Raw genomic sequence first — 22,858 nt, forward strand, 5'->3', positions numbered from 1 at the left:
GAGACCTGAGCAGGCAGGCCACTGCCCCACTGGGCAACAGGCTACTTTTGCAGTTTTGCAGGGTTTTCTTTTTAATCTTTTATTTGTATTTTTTCAGTTATGTCTTTTTTTCCCTTTTCATTTATATTTGTTGGTCTATATTTTTTATTTCTATTTTTTCATTTGATTCATACACACCCAGGGGTACCTCCAAGAGCGGGCTACTCCTTTACCTGAACCAACAGCACTTTACCAAACGGGGTGATCAGCACCAAAGACACGAAGCCCAGGCCCATCCGCAGCCTCATCCACGCTGGCTGCTCACCTCCACGGTTTGGTCTCGGTTCCGCATCCCGCTGGGAGATTCCTTGGCCGTGACCTTGACACACTGGCACGGGCTCGGATCAGGCCAACGGAGCGCTCGGGCTTCCGTGACCTTGACACACTGGCACGGGCTCGGATCAGGCCAACGGAGCGCTCGGGCTTCCTCTTTGCGTTCCCCGTACGGTCGCCAGGGCAAACACAGAGGATGGGCCAGGAGGACGAATGGATGCATGAATGAGAGGAGGAGGGGACGAGGTCGCCCCCTGCGGGAGGTGGGGTCACGGGAAAAGCACCGACGGGGGGACCGCGCGGCGGAGGGCGGCGCGCTGTCCCGTCCCGCGTGGGACCTCACTGTGCTGAGCCAGCCGCCTGGCCACGGGCTTGCGCTCGTGGCTCACGACACCCCGTGAACCGTGCCCGGCCGCCGGGGCGGGACTGCGTCCACGGTCCCCCTCTCACAGGGGGCCCAGGGTGACAGCTTCCGGGCCGGGCCAGGGGTCCCCCCACCCCCGCTCCCCGGGCGGCAGCGGGGCCAGCAGTGCCCCGCTCACTGCGACCCCCGACACACCCGCTGTCGGCCGCGGAGGCCGCCGCAGACTCCAGACCTCCAGCGCCGCGAGCAGACTCGGCGGCGCGACTGGACACGCCCTAATTTGTTAGAGCAGCGAACTGGACACATACATCCCGCGTCCGCCGGTCACGTGCGCCCTCGCTCTGCCCGCCGTCCCCCAGGCCCCGCCCCAGCAGCCTCTCTCTCCCACCGTTGGCCAGAGCTGGGTCACATGGTCGCATCTAAGCCAATGGCTAGCGAGGGGCGTGGCTGACGTTACGTCGATTCGTTCGGCCTGTCAGCTTTCGCCTCCGGCCTGGGGGTGGGCCCTATCTTCAACTGCAAAGAACACTGCCTGCTTCCTGTGCAGAATCTGTTCCCTCTTCGGGGAGGCGGTTGGGGCGGCTCCGCGGGTGGCGGGGGGAGGGGGGCCTGGGGGTGGCGTGGAGGAGTCGCGGCGGCGGGGCTTGGATGAGCGGAAAGGGCCTGGAACCCGGCTGGAAAGCCAGGTCTTCGTCTGAGGGCCACGGGGAGCCGCGCGTGGCGTCGGAGACGGAGGGCGGCCCCAGGAAGGCGCTGACCAGGCCCGGCTCCGACCGGGCTCTCCGGGAGCGGCCGCCACGCGCGAGGCTTCGGTGGCTGCCGTGGCTGTCAGCATCACACGCCCCATGAGAGAACCTGCAAGGCTCTGCTTGCCGGAGCCCTGACCGCGGCCGGTCCTCGCGCATGGCCAGCAGACCTTTCGTTGATGAGGGCGTCTGTCGCAGGCCTCCTTCCGATTGAGGACGGTGGGAGGAGGTGACCCTGAGAGCTCTGGGGCTATATCCTGGAGGCAAAGATGGGCACTTCCGTGTGGGTGACTCCTACAGCCCCTGTGGATCCGCGGCTCTGGGTCCTAAGGGCTCGACTTGAATAAAATGTAATCGGGCTTAGTGAAAGCTGGTTTTGTTCACTGCAAGTGACGGACACTCAGCTTAAATGGACTTCATCTTCTTGGGGTGGAGGAATTCAGGCACAGATGGATCCAGGACTTCCAACCACAGTACAGGGAATTTCTGCTGCCCCTCTTGGCTCAGTGTCTCACGGGCCTGGCTTCTCCCTGGCCCTTGGTAGGAGCCACCAGCAGCTCCAGGCTCACACCCCTCCAGCTCAGGCAGGAAGTGAGGGTCTCTTTCCCAGAAAAAAAAATCTCAGAGCTGACTCCTCCTGGTTTGCTGAATGCTAGATGACCCTAATTGGCTCAGCCTGGGTTGGTGCCCCCTCCTGGGATCCTTCGGGTTGGGAGCACAGGAGGTGATTACTCCAAGGAAAATCTGGTGCTGGGACCAGAAGAGGGGCGATGCCAGCCACAATCTGGGGGCTGGCCATCATTGTCCAGTCCAGAATAGGAGGGCCTTGCCCCACAGCTCAGCACATGGGTCCTGGAATCTTGCTTATCTGATAGTGATGCCAGTCCCAAAAACGTGGGGCTTTGTGATTTCCTTCCTCCACCCTCTGTATAATGGAAGCCTGTCTCACGGCATCATGGTGAGTGGCAAAGAAAACTCATCAGGCATCTCCCCTGGACAAACACCTATCTGCTAATCAATAAGTATCTGTACACACACGTCATGCCCCTGCTGTGCACCGTGCACTGTCCCTAGCATCCTGGCTGGAATCGGCAGTAACGGGATTTGTGCCCATTTTACAGATGAGAAAATGGGGCACAGAGAGGTCACATGTGGTCTGGCCAAGGTACACATCCTGTACCAGGCTTCCACCAGAAGGGTCCTTCTCCCTGCAAGCCTCAAGGTCACCTCCTTGCAGGCCCCACAGACTTGCTGCTCCCAGGGCCTCTGCTCTGCCACCTGCCTTCATGCTTGTGTTCACTCCCTTGTTTATCTCCAGCCAACAGGGACCCTATTGCTGTGGCACTAGGCCCAATTTGTACAGCCTGCCTACTGCTTCTGTGACAAATTGCCCCCTACTTGGCAACTTAAAACAACACAACTTTTCCTCTTCTCATTCTGGAGGTCAGAAGTCCAACATGGGTCTCACTGAACTAAAATCAAGGTATTGGTACAGTCTAATTCCTTCTGGAGTCTCGGGGGTGGGGGGATCTGTTCTTGCTTTTCCAGCTTCTACTCTTTAAATTCTCTGAAGATTTTCTTTATTTGAGAGCAAGAATGAGAGTGCAAAATTGGGGGAAGAAGAGGGGGAGCGAGAGAGAGAACCCCAGCTGACTCCCCACTGAGCGTGGAGCCCAACACAGGGCTCGATCCCAGGACCCTGAGATCATGACCGGGGCCAAAGGCAGCTACTTAACCAACTGAGCCCCCCAGACACCCCAGCAAGTGCCCTCCTTCATGCCCATCACCCACCACCTCCCTCCATCAACTCTCACTTTGTTCTCTACAGTTAAGAGTCTCTTAGGGGCGCCTGGCTGGTTCAGTCTGTAGAGCATGCAACTCTTGGTCTCAGGGTTCTGAGTTCAAGTCCCATGTTGGGCATGGAGTCTACCGAAAACAGGAAAAAAAAAAAAAACTTTTATGGTTTGCGATTGTATGCTATTTGTCCTTCTCTGACTGACTTACACTTTTCCAGCTTCTGGAGGCTACTCACATTCCTGGGTTCGAGGCTCCTCCCTCTTTGTCCATGGCCGGCAATGGCAGGTCACATGCATCTCTTTGACCACAGAGGGAAATGGTCTCTGCTTTTGATGACCCTCTGATTCCACTGGGCCCACCTGTGCCATCCAGGATCCTCTCCCCAACCAAACGTTTGAGGCGGGCTTTGTCTTACCCATAGCACGAACATCCGACCACTTCTGTCCCCGTGCCCCTTTCCTCACCATTGTTTAGTCTAGTGTGATTTAAATGTCCTCCTCCTCTAAGAAGTCAGCCTTGACCTCCCCAGTCTGCCCTGAGCGCCCTCCATCAGAACTCTGATCGCTCTGGATGGTCATGGCCTGTTTTCTGTGGGGTCTGAAGGAGTGAAGCCTAGGGCCGTGGGGAGTCCTGGTGGATGTCTGAGCTGGGAGGAGCCTTATGGTAGACAGCTGTGGTAGGAAGTGGGCAGCCGGGGATGAGGCTGAGGCCAGTTCAGGGTGGAGAGGAGGGCATGAAAAGAGGGCTCCTCAGTGAGGGCCAGTGACTTGCTTTAGGTCACCGAGCACATGGCCTCTGGGTTGGGGAGACATGCCAGGTCGGGTGGGGGCAGGAGCTGCTGGCAACCACTCTCAGTTCAGAGCCCACGCCAGGCTGACAATAACCCTTTGGTGTGTACCACCCAGGCTGGGGCAGCTGAGCCATGGCAGGGCCAGGTCTCGGCCAAGGTCGCAGTGTCTGGCTCTGGCACACCCTTGATGAGAACATCAGGTCCCATCCCTGCCCCACCCCCCAGCCAGGGGAGAATCCCCTCACACAGTCAGAGATCAAGGACAGGCCAAGACGGCTGGGTGTCCTCCGTCAGTGCCACTGGGCAGGAGCGTGGCCCCTGGCCACTGGTGGGGGCACATGGGGCAAGATGAGCTGCTGACATGGAGGAAGGGGTCCCGGCGTGGCATACTCGGTGGCAGATCGCATGCATGTGGGAGGTCTGGAATCTTTGGCTTCTGCACCTGGGGCCAGGGGCGGGGAGGGGGGTGATGCAGCAACAGCAGGTCACTGCCCATGAAAGACCCCATTGCTCTCATCTTTTTTATGTTCCTGAAAGCATTGCCACTCTTCCAAGTTATCTATTAACTTGTTCGTCTATGTATTTTGTTTTTCCGGCCCTTACAAACTGTGGGCTTGGTGATGACAAGACCGGGTCAGCCGTGGTCATTTTGGTACCCCAGCACCCCCAACAACCCTTGCCATAGGAGACTGTCTTGATTTCTTACAAATTCAAACAGAGAGGGGCTGTACAGGACCCATGAACATTCGGAGAGGGCCCTGACAGTTGGGGGCAGGGAGACCCACAGATAGGAGGGATGAACTCCCAAAGAGGAGGAACATTGGGCTGACCCGATCCCCAGTGGATTCAGTTCTTTCCAGGACCATGCTGATGTGTGGCGTCACTGTCACAAATTGTGGAAAGGCTGGGAGTCCCGGAGGCGGAGGGCTCCAGATACAAGGAGCACAGGACCTGAGGAGAGGAAAAAACCCGAATCCAGTAAGGGCTTTCCGATGTGGCCTGGGAGGACGACGTGCAAAGGTCTGGGGGCGGGGGTGGGGGTTGGTGCCATCTCCCAAAGACCAGGCTGGGGGGGGGGGGCACACTTTGCAAATGCTGCTTAAGGCTCCCGTATGTCCCCGACGCCGGGGCCATTTGTGGCTCTGGGTCTCCTGCTGCCGCACCCCGCACCCCTCCGCCTCCGCGGCCAGCCAGCCCCCGCCCACCCGTGCCTGCTCGCACCCAGCCGAGCCCACGGGCTCCAGCGGCCAGGGGCCCCGGGGCGTGAGTGGGTAAATGTTGCTGCGGCTGAGGTCTCTGGAGTGTGTGGGCGCCTAGGGCCGGGGAGGAGGTTAGGGGCCCAGATCGCGCCTGGGCCGCATGAGCGACCACTTGCAAACCACGACGTGAAACACGGATCCGCAGACCCGCTCCCCGTAGGTCTCCAGTTCCTCAGCCGCAGCCCTCCGGCTGAAGACACCCCCCTCCCCGTAAACGCAGGGTAAGCCCCGGAAATCACGGTCTGGCACCCCTGGCGCTGGCCGCAGGGACACCTTCCCCGAGCCTCGGGCTCCCGGGGCTGACCCCCGCCCCACCCCCGCAGCTGTCCTCGGGGTGGCCAGGCCCAGCCCTTGCACACACCGGGCGCGACACGGCCTCGCGCCCCGCCCCGGCCCGGCCCGGCCCCGCCCCGCCCGCAGCCCGCGGGACCTTTATAGGGAGCGCCCGGCCGCCGCGCGCTGGGAAGTCGGTGCCGCCGCCCTCCCAGCCGCCCGCCCGCGCGTCCGACGCCGTCTCTGCGTCCGCCATGCGTCCCGGGACGCCGGGGCCACTGTGGCCACTGCCCTGGGGGGCCCTGGCTTGGGCCGTGGGCTTCGTGGGCTCCGTGGGCTCGGGGGACCCCGCGCCCGGTGAGTGGGGCGGCCGGAAGGGGCGGGCGGGGTGGGCCACCCACGTGGGCCTGCCGGGGAATGCTGGCCTTGGGGGAGATGTCGGCGGGGGGGCGCGGCGGCGGTGGCGGCTGGTGATGGGAGGCCTCCTCAGGTTCAGTCTGGGAGGGCTTGGGGCTCCCCTCCCCCAGCCCCAAAGGGCCTGAAGAAGGGTCACCACGAGGTCAGCAGATGTGGCTCTTTCACAATGGTCAAGAGTAGTCACAATGACTGCTGACATTTATTGGGTGCTGTGTCTAACCCTCGGAGAATGCATACCATAGCCCAACTGTGCGTGTGCGCGCTCATCATGCCCATTTCCCAGATGGGGAAACTGAGGTGCAGGGTCACCCAGCTTATAAGTGGCAAACTCAGGACTCGAACCTGAACCGCTTGAGTCCTGAAGACCCGGAGAGGTGGGGCTGGGTGGCTGGACCCAGGACTTCCACCTGAGGTCTCATATCTTCCCCAGGTTTGGCTTAGATAGATGGGCTGTTGGAATCCCATAGCAGCCGCTTGTTGGGGGATGCTGGGCAAGGAACAGCCCCGGTCCTGGCCTCAGTTTCTCGTTTTGTAAGATGGGTGCCAAGGTGCTGAGCTCCTAGAGCGGGTCCCTGTAAGGCGCTCAGCACAGCGCCTGGGAACCAGTGAGCTCTCTGGGCTGGGGGCTGTGGCCTCTCCTGCCCCCATTTAGAGTGCAGAAACTGAGGCCTCTGCCTGTCCACCCCAGCCAGCAGCCCCACCCCAGCCCCGCTCGAAGGGGAGAGCTGAGCCCCCTCCCCGAAGGCCGTGTCCCCAGGGAGATGGTGAGCTCATGCAAGGGGAATGTTCCCAAGTTGGAGTGAGTAAGAGGCGGGCCAGGCAAGGGGGGGCTGCCAGGCGAGGGGGGCTCTGCGTGCCCTCGGGTGCTGTCTAGACAGAGGGCAGAGGCGGAGAGGCGGCTGCAGGGCCCACTGACCCTGACACGTCCAGCTCTGGGCGTTTGGCTGGTTGGGCAGGATGCCAGGCCTGGGCCTGGGGGCCTGCAGCGACAGAAGGTGGGAAGAGCTTCCCACTACGAGTTGGGGTTGTGTGGGGGGTGGAGCTCCGAGAAGACAAGGAATCCCAGAAGGATGGCAAAAGGATCCAGAGCTGAGCTGGGATGGGAGCACCCAGTGCAGGTCTCTGGCCCTCCTTCCCAGCTTGGGAGCAAATCATCCCTCTGTAGTTACTGAGCACCAACTGTATGCAGCCCCCAGGGCCGGGAGCTGGGTGTTGGGAGTGGTGCAGGAGGGCACCCCTGGTGTGGCAGTGACCGCCCTCTGGTGCACAGGTGGCGTGTGCTGGCTGCAGCAGGGTCGAGAGGCCACGTGCAGCCTGGTGCTGAAGACCGACGTCAGCCAAGCGGAGTGCTGTGCCTCCAGCAGCATTGACACTGCTTGGTCCAATTTCACTCACCCGGGGAACAAGATCAGCCTCCTGGGCTTCCTGGGCCTCGTCCACTGCCTCCCCTGCAAAGGTGAGACCGTGGGCATCAGCCACAGGTCAGGGTCACTGGGGGACAACTGGGAATGAGCTCCCCATCTCAAGGGTATGCAGAAGGAGGCTGAGTGTTTGTGGAGGGAATCCAGGGTTCAGAGAGAGGCTGGGGACTTGAGGTTCCCCGGCCTCAGCCTCCATCATCTGAGGACTCAGGAAGAAACTCCGAGGGCTCCCCAGCCTCGTTTCTGGCCTGCCGGGGTGAGCTTTCCCTCCTGGGAGAAATGCACTGGACTCACACCTGACTCCGGGGACGGTGGGCTTTCTCGACCGGCCGCTTGGCTCTGTCGCCTCGCCCCCAGTCAGTGTTCCCAACACTTCGTCTGCCCATAGCCCCCGAGATTCCAAGGATCTGTGCTGGGACGAGATGCGTGTTTAACAAGCATGCGCCTTCTGGACCGTGTTCTGAGAAGTGTTCTCGGCTGCCTCCTCCATCAGACTAGGAACTCCTTGAGGGCGCTCGGCCTTGGAGAGGGGCTAGGGGCCCTCCCGGGCCTGTGGTCTGGGCGGGACATGCAGGGGCCCAGAGGTGGTGTGGGGGCATGGCTTGAAGGAGGTGGGCATTAGTAGCCGGGTGCTGGGGCGTCATAAGGAGTTTGCCAGCTGGAGACAGTATGGGATCGGGCCCTAGTGGGTGGGGCCAGTGCAGGGAGGAGACTGCAGCTGGGGGCCAAGCTGAGAGCCCAGCTGGCCACTGGGATGTGACTAGTCTGATCAGTCTGGCTGCGTGGTCTTGGACTCACTGCCATTTGCCCTGGCTCCCTCCAGAACCGCCGCTGGGCTCTGGGAGGAGGACCCAGCGGCGGTTCTGGAGGGAGCACAGACTTAAAAAATCGGCGGGCCTAGGCATAGGGTCCAGGTCACCCCGCCCCTCCCATCTCATCTGGCCTTGGGGAAGGCAGCTCAGTTCTCCCACTTCCGTTCCTGCTTGTGAAGCCACCCAGGGGGAGTGTTTCCAGATGTGTGTGTGGGCAAGCAGTGTGGGAGGTGCCCAGGTGCGGCCCACATGCCCTGGCAGGGGTGACATGGGGGCGCCAGCACACACTCTCATTTTATGCGCACGCTTCCCCAGTCAGCCTCACTTTACACACGGGGAAATTGAGGCTGAACTCAAGAGCTCGAGTCTGCCCTCCAGGACCACAAGCAACAGAAGTGGGGGGGGCATCTGGGGTCTGGCCTGGAGTTTTCGTTTGGAGGTGCCCTTGGCTCGCGTCCACTCACAGCTGTGACGGGGCCTCAGTTTCTCCCTTTTGTAAAATGCTGACAAGATGGCATCACCTCGTGGGGGGGGGGGGTGGCTGGGAGACTGCAATGAGCCTGGGAGGGCCTGTAAGGGGAGCCGCCCATCAGTGGGGCTGGGGCTGAGTCTAGTCTGCATTTCCCAAGGTCCGGGGAGAGGGGTGCTGGGTGGAGTTGGAGACCCCAGAGAGAATTGCCCTGCCCAGGCCTGTTTCCCTGCCTGAGAAATGGCGGGGGGGCGGGGGGCAGGGGTAACCCCTGGTTCATCAGGCCCGGGATGTGGGAAGCCCCCTCCCCAGGAAATGAGCCTCAGGCCCAGTGCCAACGCCCCGCCCTCCCCGACGCCTCTTCGGGGAACGCTGCTCGTCCTCCCCAGACCCGCGCACCGACCCAGCGGGGCCTCCCTCCGCTGACGCAGCCGGGGCCCCCGCCGGCCGTCCCTTCCCGGCGCGTAGATCAGGGAACAGGCGCCAGCCCGAGCGGGTGGCCCAGCTGCGGAGCGCGAGCGGGACCGGGCCCTGGAAGCTCGTTCCCGAACCCCCCGATTCCGGGCAGACAGCCCCCACCCCGCCGCCCCGTTCCCGCCCACTCTGAGCCCCGCCTCCAGAGCCCCAGCCTCGACTCCCGCCCCACCCGGCCCAGGGCTGATCTCGTCCCCAACGGATCCCGCACCCACAGCCCGAGCCAGCCGCCCTCGCCTGTGCTCCCCGTCTCCGGCCCGGCCCCCGCTCCGCGCGGCCTCCAGCCTCCGAAGAGGGGGCGGGGGCTCCGCGGACCTCCGGCCTCGGCCACGCGCCCCCACCCCACGCGCGCGTGCCCTGTGTCCGCAGATTCGTGCGAGGGCGTGGAGTGCGGCCCCGGCAAGGCATGCCGCATGCAGGGGGGCCGCCCTCGCTGCGAGTGCGCGCCCGACTGCGCGGGGCTCCCGGCGCGTCTGCAGGTCTGCGGCTCCGACGGCGCCACCTACCGCGACGAGTGCGAGCTGCGCGCCGCGCGCTGCCGCGGCCACCCGGACCTGCGCGTCATGTACCCGGGACGCTGCCGCAGTACGTGGGGGCGGGGCCGGCGGGCGGGGCCGGCGGGCGGGGCGGGGCCTAATAACTGGCCTCCCGGGAGGGCGCCTCTGGATTGGGTCAGCTTTGGGTCGGCCGGAATGAGGAAAACCGGGGTGCGGTTTTGGAAGGGGAGGTCTGGGGCTCACGTGGGGTGGAAGATAGGAGTGCGTGACTCAGGGCGGGGCTTGAGGACGCGGCCAGAGGGGCGGGGCTTGGGTGCGGCCGGAGTGCGGGCGAGGCGCGCGGAAGGGGTGTGGTTTTCGCCCGGGGGCGGGGTCTGGGTGGAGCCTGCCTGCGGCCCGACCGCGCCCCTGACCCGCCCCCGCGCCCCGCTCGCAGAGTCGTGCGCGCACGTGCTGTGCCCGCGGCCGCAGTCGTGCGTGGTGGACCAGACGGGCAGTGCTCACTGCGTGGTGTGTCGCGCGGCGCCCTGCCCCGCGCCCTCCAGCCCCGGCCAGGAGCTTTGCGGCAACAACAACGTCACCTACATGTCCTCGTGCCACCTCCGCCAGGCCACCTGCTTCCTGGGCCGCTCTATCGGCGTGCGCCACCCGGGCAGCTGTGCAGGTGCGGCGCAGAGCGGGGACCGGCGGCGGGGTCCAGCGTCCCGCCCCTCTCCGCGCCCCCATTTCTCTTTTCTTCCCCCCCACTCTGCAGGCGCCCCTGGGCCGTCAGACGCAGAGTCGGAGGAGGAGGAGGAGAACTTCGTGTGAGCCTGTGTGGCCGACTTGGGCCTGGTGTTCAAGGCCTCCCCGCTTTATTTATTGCCGCAGCCGAGTCTAATTTATGTTCCGTGGACGCTCCCCAAAGCCTGGACCGGGAGCCCCCTGACGATACGTTGGAAGGATTGGGGGAGGAGGCCTGGGACTGTGGCTCAGAGCTGCCCAGGAGGACTCCCGCTGCTTCTGCTCTAGGGGATAACTTAATTATCGCTGCCACGGAGAGGGCTGGGGACTCACTCCTGCCGACAATTAGAGAAGAAGCACCCCAGCCTTCTAGACTACAGACTGGGACTAAGGCCTGGGTATGTAAGTGAGCCTCAGAACCTGCCCAGGCCTCAAGACAGGCGGAGGAAGCAGCCATCGTCCCCAGCCACCTCGAGGATGCTGGGGCTACCTGCCATCCTACCCTTGTTTCCCGAGTACGTCCTGTGGTGGCCCCTTAGGAAAGCCCAGCTTGTCCCCTGGACGGGGTGAGGGGAGGAGCCGCTGTGTCTCCTGACACGGGCCTCGGGCCAGAGCGTTATGTCCAGTGGTGCCCAGTGCACTTAGGGCAGGACCGCGTGGGCACAGGAGCCCCTGCTCACCCACAGGCCCTGGGGTGGGGTGTGTGTGCCAGGACCCACTCCATACCCTGCCTCCTGGAGCTGCATGTCTGAGCAGCACACTAGTTTTGGCAGTCCCATCTGCAGATGAGGTCTGGATCAGAACCCCAGTCCCATGAGACTGGTCCTGGCAGAGCCTCAGCCCAGTGCCCAGCTGGACCTTCCTCACCCTGCAGCCGGCTCGGGAGTCTTGACACCAGGCAGGTGCTGGCCTTGGGTAGAGTCTCTGCCTTCTGTCTGGGTTGTTGCTGGGTGATCCCACCCCGTGACTGTATGGGGGCCAGAGGCTCAGGCCACACATCAGGAGCCCCCAGCAGGCAAGAGCACAGCTCCAAGTTTGGGGGAGAGACACACGGGGCCAGCTGTGCTCACCCTCCCCTAGCCCCTCAGAAGTGCCTTACCTGTGACCCTGAGAAGTGCCCTTGGGCTCCCGACAAGGCCATCTCCCCCAGCCTGGGGTCCTGCCTCACCAAAGAAATAAAGACTCCACTCTGGAGTGTCCAAGCCTTGATTTGCTCCCCTCCCTCCCTCCCTCCCTCCCTCTCTCTTCCTCTCTCTCTCTCTCTCTCTCTCAGCCTCTGTGCTGCCCCCTTTGGTAGTGGGCTACCACCCAGGCACCTGGGGTGCTGTTAGTGTGGTGAGTGGGGGAGACCCCTCCTGTCTCTGGGCCTCAGTGTGTACGTCTGGGCTGTGAGCAGCAGCCAGGGAGACAGCTGAGGACAATGATGTGTGGACCCGGGGTGGGGGGGCAGGGTGAGGAAGGAAGCCTTTCTAGGGCAGGAGATGAAAGAGGGGATCAAGGTGGCTGTGGTTAGCTGGGGGCTGAAGGAGGTCCACGTTGCGGGCACTGCATGGGCGGAGGCCAGGAAGCTGCCCTGGCTGGGGGACGGTGGTGAGGGGCCTGGGTCCTGAAGCAAGTGGCTCCGGGTCACTCAGGGAGGCAGTGGCAAAGCCAGACCCTCGGCCACGGTGAGGCACAAGAGAAGCTCGAAGGAGTGGACGCACCCTGGAGATGAGCTGTCCCATCTGGTTATTCGGTTAACGTTTTATTTGGTCATTTTGGCCCTTTGCGTTTGGAACGGATGCCGTCTCCTACCCCACCCCAACCCCATACACACCAGGCTTCCCCGGGGCCTGTGGGGGCCTGTGGATGACCTGCCAGGCCATGGGATTTCTGGGGAAGGAGCTGTCTGAATCATTCGCCATCCCGTCTGTATCCCCAGTGCTGTTGTGGTTCCGTTGGCTGCTCAGGGACCCGGTGGTCCTGGGCAGGGGGCTGGGCCAGGGCCTTTGAACCACATCCCATATCCAGCTCACAAAGGCAGACACCTGTGTGTACACATCGGGAGTCTTGGGGTCGCCACACCAGAGTCCGGAGAAAGAGACAAGGCCATGGGCCCGGTTCCTGCACACTAGGGGCCCCCCAGAGTCGGCCTGGGGGGTGAGAGGAAAGGCAAGGTTAGGGGTCCATCTCTAGACCTCTTTCCCTGAAGGGGCTTCTATGCGCAAATCTGACCAGAACCCTCCCTGGCTCGAAATATTCCATGGCCGCCTAGTGCTCTTCCAGCAAAAACCATACTTACAGCCTTCAGGGGCCATGAGCCTCCAGCTCTCACCGATCTGTCTACCCTCCTTTCCCTGGGTTTTGGCCCCACCGACCTTGCAGGCTGTTCCTGAAGTAAACCAAGCTTGCTCCAGTCTCTGGGCTGATTCCATACCCTTGAGACCTGTTACTGTCCCCACCCAACGCTGCTGGTATAACAATACAAGTCTGCGGAACTTTGTGCAGTAGGTGATCAGCACAGCTGTACATGGCAGCCCTGAGATGGGTCTCTCTGCCTGGCATACCTTCCCTCAGATCTCCTCAAGACTCCTTCAAATCTCAGTTCAAACGGTGCTCCCCTCAGAGAAGCCTCCCTGAATACTTACCCTAAAATTCCCGCTTTCTCCCCTCCCTTCCCCTCTCCAGTCCCATCACCCTAACTGTAATCTAGACTCAGCTCTGACCCTGTGAAGGAGGTACTACTAGTGTGGCAGTTTTACAGATGGAGAAAGGTCCAGAGAAGTGAGGTGACTTCTCCAAGGCCACACACCTGGGAAGTGGCACAGTCTGGATTTGGGTCCAGGCGGCTGGACTCGAGTCTGTGTTTTGAAGCGCTATACCCTTCGCCTGGAATAAAAGTCCTCCAGGTTGAGTTTCTCCCTCAGCATCCGGGCCAGGGCTGTCATTAGTCCACACAGGGTCTCCGCAGGGACTGTTTGCGGTGTATACTGCCCTGCTACCGAACACTGCTTATGGGTACACAAATCTGTGGCTCTCTGTGCAGTGTGCAATCTGCACGGCCGTACGTGACAGCCCTGTGACCTTGGAAAATTCTTTGTCCTTCCAGGGTGTCAGGTGAGGTCTCAACTGGTCTCAAAGGTGAGCTGGGACTTAGTTCCCAAGCCTCTGCCCACCTCTCGCCCTCTCTGTAGGCCTCATCCATTTTCCCCATACCCTAGGCAGGCAGGGTAGAGACAGTGTCTTACTGAGCAGAAGCCACGCCGCCGGCGGTCCCCACTTTGGGTGCAGAGCATGGCAGGGCTCAGCTGGCCCCTCCAAGAGCTGTTGCAGACGTCCAGGCTCAGAATGCGGACCTCAGCCTCCATCAGCCCGGGCGGCAGGTCCTCAAAGTCTGATACGGAGCCCCAGCCCGCCACCTGGCACCGTGCCCCAGCCTTGAGTGGCCTGGCGTCTCTCCGCGGCAGCTTCAGCAGCCCTACTGCGGGACCCAGGACAGCAGAGCGGTTCAGCTGCAGAGAAACCTCTGAGTTAAGGGTTACCCCCAACCACCCATCCCTGCCTCAGTTTACCCATCATGACACCTGGTCTCTTCTTGGCCTCAAGGACGGAAATCAGCAGCAGCCATCATCAGGCCTCACCCTCTCAGACCAGGACACTGGCCTCCCCCGCGGCGGGAAAGACGTGCTCTGCTAACCAGCATCTCCTCTGCTTGGAAGCCCTCCTGTGGCTCCCTGTTGTTCTTGGGACAATACCTCTTGGCTCACCGTTGGGCCCTCCCCTCCAGGCAGAATGAATTTCCTGCCGGTCCCTGGTCCCGCCCTGCCCCGCCCCCCGTCCCCCCTCAGGCGGGAACACCTTTCCTCTCCAGGCTTCAGTCTCAGCTTAGATGTTACCTCCTCAGGGGAGACTTCCTAGACTCCCAGGATAGGACGGAGCCTCCTCTGTTCTCCCCTGTGCCCCCTCAGGGCCATTTTACTCAGCTGCCACCGTGTTGGACCAGAGGCTCTAAAGGGAGCAGCCCCGGGGCTGTTTGTTCACAGCTTTAACCCCAGTGACCGGCACACATCGGGCTCAGTCAGTGTTTATGGAATGAATGACTTGGGCCCCTGGTTTTGGTACTCACTCCCTAGCCTTAGCCATGCCGCTGACCATACCCCAGCCTCAGTTTCCCCTGCTGCATAATAGGATGGGTGAGCTGTGGATTCCAGGTTTTGGGGTTTCACAGATGAGCAAATCCATAGGTGAGGTTTGCCGCTGACACTCACTGCCCCTTCTCATTTTGCCAAGAGAACACGGCACCCCAAGCCCTGGTGTTCCCAGGGACCTGCTTCTGTGGTGCTGAGTGTCCCTCGCTTTTGAATTTCTCCACATTTGGAGAGCAGGTTTGAAGTGTTTTCCCTTTAAATTTCCTGGGGTGCCTGGAATTGAATTTGGGCACCTGAGTGGGAGATACGGGGGCAGCCCCCAAGCAGGAGGGGGCCATGGGGACTCCAAAGGGATGCACACTGTGTTAGCAGGGAGGGAAGCCCACACTTATGGGAGGAGCTTCCTCCTGCCCGGAAAACCCACAAGGGGCCTGGGGGGACAGGGATTGGAGTATCTGGTGCCTCAGAGTCTCATCTCTTCTGAATGTCCAGGCCTCCTGTGGGCCGTAAATGGCCCCGAGGGAGATAAAAATCCCTGTCCTCCAAGTCTGGAGGTGGAGGCGGTGACCCAAGAAAGGTGGGCCAGAGGGAAGGGATGGGGAGATGGTGGGGGCAGGGGCAGCTTGCAGAGGGGCCCTCCTGAGAAGGGGATACTCAAGCAGACTTGAGAGAGTCGAGGGAAGGAGAGAGCCAGGTGGTGTCTGTGGGAGCAGTGTCCTGGGGGGAGCCACAGCCTGTGCAAAGCCCCGGGGGTTTGAGCAGGCTGAGACGTTGACCGCTCAGTCCACCCTGAGTGGGACTCTGAGGGGAGGATGTGGGAGGCATGGAGGGCAGAGGAGGGATGTGACCTGACTTGGGTGCTCATGGGGTCCTTCCAGCTGGTTTTCGAACGTATGCATTGGGCCATCATGGGGGAGGCCTTGGACAGGCCAGACCGGATTCCAGCCCCCCGCCCCGCTCACCAGCAGCAGACAGATGTCATTGGCGTGGATGTCGGGCTGGTAGTCCGGGTGCCTGATGATGGCTGAGATGCCAAACGCTTGCTGTGTGGGCTCCGGGGCACGCAGGACGTGAGCCCCCAGCACCACCAGGCCTGTTCGGGGGTCCCTGCGGGAGCAGGGGGCTTGAGAGCGAGGCCGGGGCCTCGGTGGCCCCTGGGACTCTGACCAGAGCCCCACAGTCGCGACCCTGCATGTCTCCATTCCCACGGCAGTCACGGTGTTCACAAATCGTGGGGCAGAGACAGGCGTTGGTATGAGAACAAGGTGCAGGGGGTGGACACCGGGCTGTGGTCCTCACACCCTGAGCCTCCCCACCCCACCCCCACGCCCCGCCATCAGGTGAGCCGCCCCCCGCGGTGGAGGTGGGGGCAGGGCCCCCCTTGTGGGCTCACCTGTGGCTGAAGCAGTGGGCTGCGGAGACCACCCAGCGGGCTCGGAGCAGGAAGCCCCCACAGTGGTGCTGGCCCTCAAATTTCACAGACACCATGTAAGGCCGGGAGTGGGGCGTCACTTCGTGACCCCCAATGATCCGGGCGCCCCAGGAGCCTGCGGGTGGGGCGGGACTGCGTCAGGATGGGGCAGGAAGAGGGGTGGTGGGAATGGACAGCTGGGGCCCCTGCTGGGGTGGGGGGCGGTGGGGGCCAGCGGGTCAAGATGGGCAGGGGGCAGGGAGCCCGGGGAAGGTCCCCAAGCATGCTGGGAGGGGTCTGGATCCCAGAAAGCCCAGGCCTGGGCCTCCACCCCAGCCCCTGGCCCGAAGACAAGTGGGGCCACGACCCAGCCGGTCAGGGGCTCTCACCTGCAGGCCTCGGAGGCAGAGTGAGGACCACAGCCACGGTCAGCAGCAGGCGACCCCGCTCCCCTGCCCTGGGGCCCATGGTAGTCGCAGGCCCGTAGCTCCTTCCAGAGCTCAATAAGACACGGCCCCCACCCTCACCAACGGCCCAGGAAGGGGGAACCTGGCTGTGGCCTGTGGTCAGAGGTCGGCCAGGCCACATCAGCAACGCCCAGTTCTGCCCTGCTGCTTCCGAGAAGCCACAGGAGGTCAGGAAACAGGGCATCGAGGGGAAGAGCAGGCGGATGGAGAGGCTGCCTGCCAGGGCCAAAGCCCGGCTTGTGGGGTCCTGTGACGGCAGCGGTCACTCACCCTCTGTGCCTCAGTTCACCCAGCAGCACCATGCCCACGGCTGCCTCCCGGGGTGGAGGTGAACGGGGTCTGGCCTCCACGCTGCCTGGCCCCCCGTCGGCAGCCTCACACAGACCTCAGGGCCTGTGACTGTTGCTGCCGGGTTGCATTTATCAAGTGCTGACTGTATACCAGCCTGTGGCAGGAGCCTGCGGTGAGACTGCGACAGGGACACAGCCCCCCGTCCCACGGTGCTGATGTTCTGCAGGGACACGGGGTGTGGGCTGGTGATCTGGGGTCATGGCTAATGCACACTTGAGCCGACCGGAGGACACGGACATGGACAGGGATCCCCTGGCCTGCAAGGCAGAGGCTTCTGAGGGCTTGGGAGCCGGGTGCTAGCAGCAGGGCCTCGGGAAGCCTCGGGACACACGTCCCCTTGCAGAGGCTGTGCTAAGACCAGAGCACTGGCCCTGCCGCCCCCACTGGTACCGCTCAGCCTGCACAGCGTGGAGGGCCCAGCAGAAGAGAGTGCCTGGGGGTCAGGGGTGGGGAAACTGAGGCATGGGGGCCGGTGTTTCCCCCCGGAGGGTGTTGCAGGCTCACCCTGTCCACGCCTCAAAGTCCCCAGGGTCAGCAAAGGTGCAGAGCACATCCCTCAGGATGGCCCCCCACCAGACGCTCCACGGGCGTCCGGGCCCTGATGACCATGGATGTGTGCGCTGGCCTCTACCAGTGCTGGGCGGTCGTCGTGGCCTGAGGCACCCTGGGCGTGGGGGTGGGGGTGTCTAGCCTGGCAAGTGTGTGTGGGCAGATGGAGAGGAGAGCTGGGGGGCAGGGGTGGGGAGAGACACTTGGAGGGCAGAGACGGAGAGAGACGGGGATGACAGCAGGAACAGTGGCATGAACGGCAGGCATGTGGCTGTGCACTCGGGCTTTGTCCTGAGCCCCTCGCCGAGGGTGGGCTCACGCACCCTCCCTCCACAGCGCCCTTCCCTCGTTTGCTGGCCTGGCCCCCTTTGGGCGCTGGAGGTGGTGACTGTCCAGCTTGCTGGTGTTGGGAGCCTGGTGAGCGGTCCGCCCTCCCCACAGCACAGGGGACACTGACCTTCCTGTTCAGGGCGGTAAGGGGACCGTGTGCTAGGCTGGAGCATGCCAGGCCTGCAGCCCGCCCCAGCCCCTCTCTGGCCCAGCAAGCACGTGGCCAGGGCGCCACGTATAGATGACTTCACCAGCTGCAGGGACGCCATGAAGGGGCTCACGGGGGGGCACCACCTTGTGGCCCCCCGTGACCCCACCTCCCTGGTCCCGTGGGGCAGAGCCACAGGAGTGAGGAGCCGCGGCCCCCAGAGGCTGCCCGGCCTCCCACTCACCTGGCACATCCAGTGGATCGCACCAGCACACACCAATTCTCTGATGGTTCTGGGCTCAGGAGTCCTAAAACCCCCGGCATGGGCAGGGCTGGTCCCCCGGGACCCCAGGGAGACCCGGCTCCTGCCCTTTCCTGGCCCACGGCCCCAGCACCGTCCTCCCCACCAGCAGCTCGGGGTCTGCCCGTCTCTGGGACCCCCGCCCTCTGCCTCCCTCTCATGAGGACCTGGTGAGGACGCTGGGTTCCCCGGGAACCCAGGGTCACTCCCACCTCGGGGCCCTGACAAGGTCCCCTCCGCTGCAGGAGGGGAGACATCCTGGGTCCCGGGACCGGGATGGGGACGTCTTTGGGGCCATATCTGGCCTGCCCCAGTTCCCGATCTCATGGGTTTGCTGTGTGCTGTCATTCCCATTTTACAGGTGAGGCCCAGAGCCTCGAAGGCAGTGGGGCAGGGGTGGAGCGGGCGGGCTCGGAGGGAGCGGCCCCGCCAGCAGTCTGGCCCCCGGAGGTCAGTGCGGTGAGGCCCACTGCTCGGGTAATAAGGGAAAGTCATTCTAAGCCACTGTGTCAGTGGGGACAGGTCAGAGCAGTGGGAGAAGCCACCACGACCCCAAGACCCTGCAGGAAGTTCTCTGTGACAGCGCTCTCTGCTCGGGTCGGGCCCCGGGTGGCAACCCAGAGCCCAGCTGCCGCTGGAAGGGGATGTGTCTTCGGGGGCCATGGGGGACTCTGCTCTGGGCCACTGGGGCTGTCGTCCCAGGCCACACTCCCTTGGGGGGCTGGCATGCGCATCACCCCACGCTGCAGGGGTCCTACAGCCACTTGGGGACTTGGCGTTGTTTCTATTCCCATGACCGGTGGAGAAACCGATGCACAGAGAGGGTAAGTGGCTTGGCCGCAGCTGCACAGCAAGGGAACTACGAGGCTGGGCTGCTGCCTCTGACAAAGGCTGATTCTGCCCCCAGCCAGGCCCATTTCCTTCCCATCTGGGGAACGCTTGTGAAACATAACCGTCCTTCCTGGTCTGAAACAACCAAGCTCCCCAAAGCCCCGAGGAGCAGGCAGGCTGGGGCTCAGCATTTCCATTTCCCAAACGGAGGCCCAGAGAGGGGAGCCTGACTTGTCTGGGCTGCACAGCAGAGGGTCTGAGACCCAGACTGTGGACCTGAGTCCTTGAAGGGTCTCCCCACGGAGGATTGGGTGGCTCTCCCAGTAGGAGCGGACTCCGCCGCAGTAATGGTGGTGATGGCAGCAGTGATACTCATGGATCCCTTTACTGAACACTTACTTTTGTTATTGATTTGCTGGTGCTCTTTATATGTGGAGGAGTTTAACTCAGGGTCAGATTAATTTCTTTTTTTTTCTTTTTAAAGATTTCATTTATTTATTTATTCGATAGACAGAGATTACAAGCAGGCAGAGAGGCAGGCAGAGAGAGAGGAGGAAGCAGGCTCCCTGTTGAGCAAAGAGCCCGATGCAGGGCTCGATCCCAGGACCCTGGGACCATGACCTGAGCCGAAGGCAGAGGCTTTAACCCACTGAGCCACCCAGGCGCCCCTCAGATGACTTTCTTTTTCTGAGCACCTGTCAGGTGCAGAGGACACAGCCTCCCCAGGAGCGCATTTCAATTCTGCCCAATGGCAGATGGGACCCAAAGCTGACTCAGCCAGAGCAGCGTGCTTTGTGAAACCGAGAACAGTCCCGCATCCCTCACCTGCGAAGGCTGGGGCTCCCAGGGCCATGGCGCAGGCCAAGAAGACAGTGGCGGTCATGGCTCCTGACATGTGGCTCTGTGCAGGGCCTGACCTGAGCTGGGCCTGGGGTTTGGGCCATGAAGCTGGGAGGGGGTGCCCCGGAGCCTCTTCTGTCTGGCTCATCCCTTCCCGGCCTCTTCAGGGGGCTTGTGAGAGTTGAAGTTATGGGACTGAGAGCTCATGAGCGGCCGGCCCAGGTGGGGGTGCCCTCGAGAGCCTCGTAGCGGCGCTGATCCCTCGCGGCCACTAGTTTAACCCACACACTTTACTTCTGTCCGTTATTGTAAGGAGCGCTCCAAGGACATCACTTCTCATTTCTTGCGGCAGATGCCGGGCTGCCTCAGGAGTAAACACAGCCCCCCAGTGATGTCCCGTGTCCTGCGAGCGCCCCTCTGGACTCCGGGCCCTCGTGAGCGAGGGGCTGCATGCACCCGTCTACCTCTCTTAGACCTCTCCCGGCCCCACACCCAGAGGCCTGGCAGAGAGCTGAGGAAGGGGTGTGCAGGAGTGAGTCCCTCGCACATGGGGAACCAGTGGGTAAACTGAAGCTGGGGGTCAGAGCCCCACCAGCTCTGCCCACCTTGTCCACCCTTATGGCTCCTGCTTTCCTCCTGGGGAGGGCTTTGAGGGAAGAAGCTTGGCCATTACTGGGGTCCCTAGAGCCACCCCCACCTCTGGGGGCAGGTGACTGGGGCATCTCTGAGTGTCGGAGGGGGGTCAGCAAGGGCTTAGGTGCCCGAAGCCCCCTTTGCAGAGTCCCCATGTGCCCATCTGCGCGTGGCATTGGTGCCCTCTGCCCTATGGGGACTTCAAAGTGGACCGTGGGAGATAGGAAACCAGTCATCCCGTGGGTGTTTGCTGAGCACCTGCTGTGTGTGCTGGGAAGACGGCTCTGTGCCTAGGGGGACCAGGTGGATGACACCATCTGCCAGAAGTATTAAGTGGCACAAGGGTGGCCAGAGAAGGACAGGGAAGGGGGTAAGACTCTAAAGCCGGGAACTGGGGAGACCCAGTAACCACGGGCAAGAGCGGGAGATGCTCCCGGAAGCAGGCGCAGCGGGTGCTGACGTGGGGCGTCTGGATGTGGGGTGTGGAGAATGAAGGGAGGGCAAGGCCTGGCAGGGCTCTGCTGGACCTGGGAGGTAGGCCACAGGTCCCTGGAGAGCCACAGCAGATGTCTAATGGGGACAGGTTAGGACAGAGCTGTCCCGTGCACAGGAGAGGCAGGGAGACTCGGGAAACTGCAGGGCTGGTGACGGGGGCAGCGTGGACACAAGGCCTGAGCTGGGATCAGAGCCCGGGGAGGTAAGGGCGTCTCTGACTCAGGGACAGGGGAGGAGGGGACTTTGGGGGGTGAGAACCCCCCCGAAGTCCCAGGGTCCCAGGGGATGTCCGGCGCAGGCTGGAGCTCAGGGCAGGACAGGGGTGCTGGGCCAAGCCCTGGGGGTGGCCGCGCCCAGGATGAGCAGAGGTGGCCAAGGAAGTGGTGTGTGCGTGTTGAGGGGGGGATGTCGTCATGGAAACCGTGGGGGCACATGGCCCAGCGAGGGGCCAGCCTAGGGTACAGTGATCCAGACTGGGATGGGGGCTGCCGGTGGGCACTGAAGGGAGAGGAGGGGATATGGGTGACGTGGCCTCTCCGGTCTCTCTGGGAGAAAGCTCGGCTCTGGCCCCCAGGACGCCCTGGCCCACCTACTGGCCAAGGCCTGCCTCCCCTGCCGCCCAGGCTGCCTGCTCACTGTCTCTGCCCCGCCCCGTGTCCCTGTCTCCTGGGGCGTCACCTACAGGCTGGTCCCCTGGAACATGCCCGAGACCGTGGGTATTGGAGCCCGTGTTCGGGGACCCTGCGAGGACCTTGCTTTTGATTTGAGGGAGGTGGGCACCCTGGGAAGGTTAGGGCAGGGAAGGCACAGGAATATGGGGATGGGGACCATTGCTCCCATCAGCCCTCCCCAGGAGTACACTCTCCTCCTTTCCCTCCTGTTCTTGTGAAAAGCACACCCACCAATCCCTCAAACCTCCAGATCCCAAACACCCATGTCCCAGGGCAAGGCTTCTGTGTCCAGGCACCTAATGGATCAGGGGCACAGCAGGTGCCAGAGAAATCTATGTGGGCTCCATGGACTTGGAGGCAGAAGGGCGGTGATGAAACCACTCCCCACCACTCTTGCTGAGCACCTGGTGTGGTGTCAAACCTGGCCTGGCACCTGCTCTGTAAATAAAGCTTTATTGGCACACGGCCGCACGGATGCACTTGTGCTTGCTCTGGTGGCCTGGACGCTGCAAGGGCAGAGCTGACTCCTCATGACAGAGACCATGGGGCCCGCGATGCTGAACACTTCGACTATCTGGCCCTCCACAGAAGCGCTGAACCTGAGCTTGTGTGCCTGGCACGCTCGCACCCTCCAGCAGCCCTAGGAGGTGGGGGAAGGAAGCCCAGAGAGGTTAAGAAACAGACCCAGGGACACACAGGCTCTCTGCCTGGGACCCCTGAGACTTCTCGGGGCTTTTCCGTGTGTCCTTGGTGTGTGAGTGCACCTCACTGTGCTCGTGCGGAAGGGGTACACATTCCCAGCAAAGAGGAAGAGGCAAAGACCCTCCCCATTCAAGGCTCATTTGAGGTTATTTCCCTCTGCGCACACACCTCCTTTTATTGAAGACTCTACTTTCCCCCACTCCAGACCCCATATGTGTTCAGGGCCAGGGACTAGTGTTCTCGTGTCCCGGGTTCCTACCCGGGACGTCAGGGCCACTGTCTGCATGTTGGTGGGGACAGGTCCTGCCTCACTCCCGGCCTGTGGGGTCTACCTGGTGACACTTGCAACGTGATGAACTCAGGATAGACTATAAGGAACCAGGGTGGCCTCACCTTGCACAGGCCTCCCCAGGCTGGGGAACCCCAGTGCTACCCCTGGGCCTCACACTGAACCCCAATGTAGTTGTCCAGATTTCCACCCAATGTCACCCTTGTCATCCCTCCAACCCTGTCCATGTCATTGTGTCCTTCCGGGGGCTCCCCAGGAGACAGTGGGACTCTCATGCCTGTTATCCCACATCCCATCTGGTGGCAGTCCTGCCGGCTCCCCTTTCAAGATCTGTCCAGAATCCTCCTGCCTCAGCCCGG

General features: G+C 62.4%; 2 protein-coding genes across 2 annotated transcripts; one reads left to right on the plus strand and one right to left on the minus strand.

The window, feature by feature from the left end:
- Positions 1 to 5,778: 5,778 nt before the first annotated feature.
- On the plus strand, positions 5,779 to 10,822 carry FSTL3 (follistatin like 3). The gene is made up of 5 exons (XM_032846932.1): positions 5,779 to 5,898; positions 7,229 to 7,414; positions 9,504 to 9,719; positions 10,068 to 10,295; positions 10,386 to 10,822. Exons 1-5 carry the CDS (start codon positions 5,796 to 5,798, stop codon positions 10,439 to 10,441), a joined length of 789 nt encoding a protein of 262 aa, XP_032702823.1. The 5' UTR covers positions 5,779 to 5,795; the 3' UTR covers positions 10,442 to 10,822.
- Positions 10,823 to 12,099: 1,277 nt separating this feature from the next.
- PRSS57 (serine protease 57) lies at positions 12,100 to 16,422 on the minus strand. Its single transcript, XM_032846976.1, has 5 exons — positions 16,282 to 16,422; positions 15,875 to 16,028; positions 15,444 to 15,588; positions 13,582 to 13,845; positions 12,100 to 12,486 (listed from the first exon to the last, which is right to left on the minus strand). The coding sequence occupies exons 1-5, from the start codon at positions 16,358 to 16,360 to the stop codon at positions 12,145 to 12,147; spliced, it is 984 nt and encodes a 327-aa protein (XP_032702867.1). The 5' UTR covers positions 16,361 to 16,422; the 3' UTR covers positions 12,100 to 12,144.
- Positions 16,423 to 22,858: the final 6,436 nt, after the last annotated feature.

The sequence above is a fragment of the Lontra canadensis genome, unplaced genomic scaffold, assembly GCF_010015895.1.
Source record: "Lontra canadensis isolate GAN:19392208 unplaced genomic scaffold, GSC_riverotter_1.0 scaffold184, whole genome shotgun sequence".
NCBI lineage: Eukaryota > Metazoa > Chordata > Mammalia > Carnivora > Mustelidae > Lontra > Lontra canadensis.

Bases quoted from the DNA above. Each gene is read 5' to 3' on its own strand.
- FSTL3 (XM_032846932.1), top strand. From the start codon at position 5,796: ATGCGTCCCGGGACGCCGGGGCCACTGTGGCCACTGCCCTGGGGGGCC. The intron at 9,720-10,067 runs GTACGTGGGGGC...CCCCGCTCGCAG, and splicing joins GTACCCGGGACGCTGCCGCA to AGTCGTGCGCGCACGTGCTG. The intron at 10,296-10,385 runs GTGCGGCGCAGA...CCCACTCTGCAG, and splicing joins CCACCCGGGCAGCTGTGCAG to GCGCCCCTGGGCCGTCAGAC.
- PRSS57 (XM_032846976.1), bottom strand. From the start codon at position 16,360: ATGGGCCCCAGGGCAGGGGAGCGGGGTCGCCTGCTGCTGACCGTGGCT. The intron at 16,029-16,281 runs GTGAGAGCCCCT...CCCCACCCGCAG, and splicing joins TCTGCCTCCGAGGCCTGCAG to GCTCCTGGGGCGCCCGGATC. The intron at 13,846-15,443 runs GTGAGCGGGGCG...GTTTCTCTGCAG, and splicing joins ATGACATCTGTCTGCTGCTG to CTGAACCGCTCTGCTGTCCT.